The sequence below is a fragment of the Adiantum capillus-veneris genome, chromosome 15 (genome assembly GCF_014529385.1).
Source record: "Adiantum capillus-veneris isolate H3 chromosome 15, ASM1452938v2, whole genome shotgun sequence".
Taxonomy (NCBI): Eukaryota; Viridiplantae; Streptophyta; class Polypodiopsida; order Polypodiales; family Pteridaceae; genus Adiantum; species Adiantum capillus-veneris.
In genome coordinates, this window is record NC_140945.1 from 78158726 (window position 1) to 78163709 (window position 4984).

General features: G+C 42.7%; 1 protein-coding gene across 1 annotated transcript; it reads right to left on the reverse strand.

The window, feature by feature from the left end:
* Positions 1 to 2012: 2012 nt before the first annotated feature.
* Positions 2013 to 2787, reverse strand: LOC147440945 (uncharacterized). The gene is made up of 3 exons (XM_086483360.1): positions 2680 to 2787; positions 2336 to 2533; positions 2013 to 2261 (listed from the first exon to the last, which is right to left on the reverse strand). The coding sequence occupies exons 1-3, from the start codon at positions 2785 to 2787 to the stop codon at positions 2013 to 2015; spliced, it is 555 nt and encodes a 184-aa protein (XP_086339486.1).
* Positions 2788 to 4984: the final 2197 nt, after the last annotated feature.

The following is a 4984-nucleotide window of genomic DNA, read 5'->3' on the forward strand; positions in this document are numbered from 1 at the left end:
CTATCATAGGCTTTGTGTGTGTGTGTGTGTGTGTGTGTGTGTGTGTGTGAGAGAGAGAGAGAGAGAGAGAGAGAGAGAGAGAGACTTTTGCACCTACATGTGGAAAGGTTGAGTCTTACAAGGAATGGAGGGAGATAGGGTACAAAGTCCAACAGGCCATAGCTTTAATGGTGCAAACTTCAATGTGCATTGGTTAATGGCTCAATATTCAAACTCCAGTGGAGTAGGCATAGAAATAATAGCATTGAGCAAATCACCTTCATTATGGGAGTCAGCAAGACCCACTTTATACCAATGTGTGATTGCAGGTAGGCAATAATAAAACCACTTTAGGATGCCCAAACTTAAGGGAAAGAATATAGATCAAGGAAATTGCAACGCATAGCCCGAAACTTCTTCTGCCATACATATTGTATAGATATCTCAATCAAAGAAGAATCGAGCCTATGGAGGCAAACAAAGCTATACTTGATCTCACTTTTATCTTTCCAACTCTATTCTAAAGGGAGAAACTGGTTTGTCGGCATATCCTTTAGAGTTGGGGTACATATGGTGGTTGTAAAAACATAGCTCGCCAGGAAACAACTTGGGCAATATCACTGTCTTTCTTTGGGACTACGGGTTTCACTAGATCAAAGAAGGCATACGAGGTGTGCCTAGGAAGCGGCCATGCCATTATAAAGACGTTTTGTGCACCTACACTCAATGTTATTAAGGCCGTGAGTTCTATAATCCAAGCATTGTCCGATACAAACCCCTCGACCTTCTCAAGAGCGCCTTAGAGGAAGTTGACAAAAAAAGGGGAAGGGTTGATCTCTAGGCCTAGAATGCAACACAAGTGAACGATATTGGGAGATGCGATAGGCCTAAACACCTTTGTCTGGTGCCATGCACCAAAGGAGACCGCTTTGCCTCCCTCCATGAGCAGGAGATAAGCTTATAAGCTACGGATGGACCCCCGATAATTCCCCTTCTAGAATTTTAAGGAGATGGATTGGGGGGGGCGGGGAGGGGGATAAGTCCTACTCAAGGGGAAGGGAGAGGGGAGAAGGAGAAGGAGAAGAGATAGAGATGAAATGAGAGAAACATGTCTTCTTTGTTAGGATATCCTTAAATAAAAAATGCCATTCACATATATAGAGAGAGAGATTTTGATGAAACCATTAGAGGTTAACATTGCTCGCATAATTTTTGTTACTCTCATCTGATGCCACTTCAAATTCAATTTTCGATATTACAAAACATAAACCCTTTTCATACAAATGAGATTCTCATCGAGAATAATCTGATGAGTACTTCCTTAGGAATAAAGATTATCCAATCAAGGTATATTAAAATAAACTAATTGTAGATAGAGGTTTTTCTAAGACTTTTTGCCTACAAGTGGCAAGTCCCTTTTTACAAAGAGTGAATCCCTCACGAAAGGCATGCACTAGTTTCCAAGACATGGCACTAGAACGAACTTTAGGCTGTTGTTACAAAGAGAGGCTTCCTCAAGACCTCGATCATCGCTTACATGCAAAGTCAATGCCCGAACAGGTATGAGGATAGGGCTAATGAAACTTCGAATGCCGAATCAAAGCCACCTCTGAGCATTGTTCGGAAAAAATCGTTTTTCCAAACATACAAAATTCGTTTCCTTATATTTTCCAAGAGCAAATTTTACAAAATTAGGTTACTTTTTTAGGATTTACAATAATTTTCTCTATTTTGGGGAGAAATTTGTCCTTTTTCCCTTGCCCTCAACCGACATTTTTGAAATTGAAAACGGTACGATATTAAGCCGAAACGCATACTTAAAAGATAAAGGTAACGGATGCATGAACTTATAGAGTCATCTACAGGGCTAGGACATGAAAATTTGCAACAAACAAGAAAGAAAGGCATCTACAGGGCTAGACTCTGGTGACATGAACAGAAGCACTTCTTTAATCAAGAGTTGTACGACCCACAACTCGACCAAGGTCTCATTATTATATATTATTGTTGTGTGCTTGAGGGAAGCCTATAAGCTAGGCGTGGGTTTCGTTAGAGAGGTAAAAGCCCAACTGGTCTATGGCACCAGAGCTCGCACGCCCAAAGAAGCCCAAGATGCGTGGGGCGAATGAAAGTACGTCATTGGCGGTGGGGTTGCCAGGCGGGGCAATAGTGTTGCTGGTGGCGGTGTTGAAGCCCAGAGCTACGACGCCGTAGTTGTTGTTGAAGTGGGCATTCTTGCCGATTGAGACAGTAGCACTAGCTATCGCCTCATTTGCTCCAGGCTGAAATATGATATGATTCAGTCAACCAACCAACAGCAACAACAACACTGACAAATAAATGCAGTACTAGTTACTTGAATGGTCATCGAGGTGCCGACACGTCCCCCGTGCATAGTCGTCGTTCCATTCGCATACACCACCTCCAGACCTCGGAGATAGTCAGGCATATAATAGAGGGTCACACGCGTTATCCCGCCGGTGCTCCATCCATCGTCGAACGCTTTGCCACCCGGGGCTCCCCACGGACCCACAACGGCGGGCTTCGACGTCGCCTGCACCAGTATAATATCATCGGTCATTATAAGTTGATGATCATACTCTCTCTCTCTCTCTCTCTCTCTCTCTCTCTCTCTCTCTCACACACACACACACACACACACACACACAGACACACAACCCGGCCTAGCTAGATTTATACGATAATACCGCCATGCTGCTGCTTGCAAGCTTGCGCTACTTCAAAGTAGGAAGAGGAGCTGGACGTCGACGCTGTCTTACGATGAAAAGGGAAGGCCGCAGCAGGCATTTTAAGGGCCCGGGCTGGGGGCAGCCCTTGCACGGCGCTTGCAACTACAATCAATGTACGTGATCGATTGCTGTAGCATCACAACGTGGCATTTCTCCGCGTGATTGTACTGCAGTACCCCCCACTTGACATAAAGTAATGGAAAGAAAAGCGTGATGTAGAGCTTGACAAAAGCATTTTCCCTAACCCAACAAATTAAGGGCACCTCTTCCCGTTCTGCGGACAAAATTTGAAGCCATTCCCGTTTTGCGGACAAAATTAAGGGCACTCTTCCAGTTTTGTCGCACTGGGCCTAGAGAAATACAACAAAATTTAGACAATTCTACCGTAAAAATCGGCATTTACTCAACATCCATACAAAATACACGCTTGGGTTGCTAAAATGATTTTTATTGAGCATTGGTCTAGGCACCAGCCTGCTTACGTACACAATGATTTCTATTGAGCATTAGTCTATGCACCAGCCTGCTTACATACACTTGACACGGAAGATCATCTAAGCAAGTTTTAGCTACATTATCCAATAGGGCATTTATCTCAAAGCATTCATGGGGGACTCTCCACACTATCTCGCCCAGGCATCTCAAATGGGATCGACGATTGAGGTGATCTAGGCCGGCAGATGCGCATTTGGTAAATTCAGGGAGAAAAGTAAATTCGGGTAGGCTTGTAAATTCGGGTCGATCCGCACCCCATGTCTTGAACCTTCAACCTCCCCACCACGAGTCATGTGCATGAACCACTACACCCTCATGCGTACGTTGAAATATAGGAGATTCGAGTATGTCATATTGTAAATCTAGGCCGATTAGTAAATTCGGGGCAAAATTGTAAATTCGGACAAACTGGTTAATTCGGGGCAACCTCAGATCTGACGGTCCATGATTGACGCACCCCGCCTTTTCCTCCTCCACCATTGATCCCATTTGACCATGCCCGTGTGATATAGTGATGAGGGGGAACTCTCTTGTAGTAATACGGAGATGTCACTTGCGTGCACATAAATTGCCTTCTTTTATCCCTTTGTAAAATTTGCATTCTTCTCTTTCAAAACCCCCTTATTGTACACTCACATGATACCATAAGGTAACCTAGTGAATACCTTGGAAAAGGATTAATCTTATTATTTTCTACCCTATTGAATTTCATGAGGGGAGTGATCCAATCTGCTTTGCAAATAAGCTTCTTATAAGTTCCTAGTGTTTTTGGTAGTGCAAAAGTTATGTCCTTGACCAAAGCCAAGCTTACCGGTTGAGCTTCATCGGAACGAAAGGTATTGGGAATTGAACATTACTTCTGAGACTCTATTGCTCAATGGCTGAAAATAGGGTTTAGTGGAACAAAATTGAGTGTCGTTGATATCATACCTTTGAAAAATAGTTGGAATGCAATTTGTCAAAGTCCCAAAAGAAAATATTACAATACTATATATTATTGCATACATCTTTGAAAGAAGAACCTTAAATTACAAATTTGGACAAGTTTTGACACAAACTACAAGCTTAAGGTCCCCACTATTTCATTGGTACCAATAAGGGGGAAAGGATTCGTCCTTTTTTCGTACAAACAAACCCTGCTTTCAATACAATAGCCTTTCATTTAGATTCAAATTATGTTGCACCACCCATTGGTCCACATCCTTCCAACAAAAGTTGTCGTTGTCCCATGAACATGCCACCTTTGATATTCCTTCGTTATTCATATTTATGGAAACTTTTATCCAAAACCTAACATGTTCCTAGGTTGGACAGCTAAGGAGACCAGTGAAAGATGGAGCACTTGACGTATCTAAAGGTCTCCCCCTGTAATGATGATGCCACTTTGTTGCCACTTTATTAATATCTCACCCACTTTATCGATCTCCAACTTTTAAAGAATTCCACCTTGAAGCAACCATTTTTCCATGCACGATAGACTCCTTCCATGGGCCTTCTTGTAAAGTAATCTCTACTTTGTCAAGCATATCCCAAGCCATGGATGCCCAATCCGACCCATCATGTGTAAAGGATACTTCCTGGTTTGCACAGAAGGCTTTTATGTATAGCATTAGGTGTAAGATTCCAATGCCACCTCGGTTCTCACCACCCATTTCCATTTCCCCCACTACCATGGAGTTGTGTTGTTTGTGTTGTTTCTTGATAGGAATGGTTTCATGGGTTTTAGAAAATATTTTATGTATAGCATTAGGTGTAGGATT

Coding starts and splice junctions, on each gene's coding strand:
- LOC147440945 (XM_086483360.1), bottom strand. CDS start 2,787: ATGCCTGCTGCGGCCTTCCCTTTTCATCGTAAGACAGCGTCGACGTCC. Junction 2,534..2,679: donor AGCAGCATGGCGGTATTATC/GTATAAATCTAG, acceptor ATACTGGTGCAG/GCGACGTCGAAGCCCGCCGT. Junction 2,262..2,335: donor GCACCTCGATGACCATTCAA/GTAACTAGTACT, acceptor ATCATATTTCAG/CCTGGAGCAAATGAGGCGAT.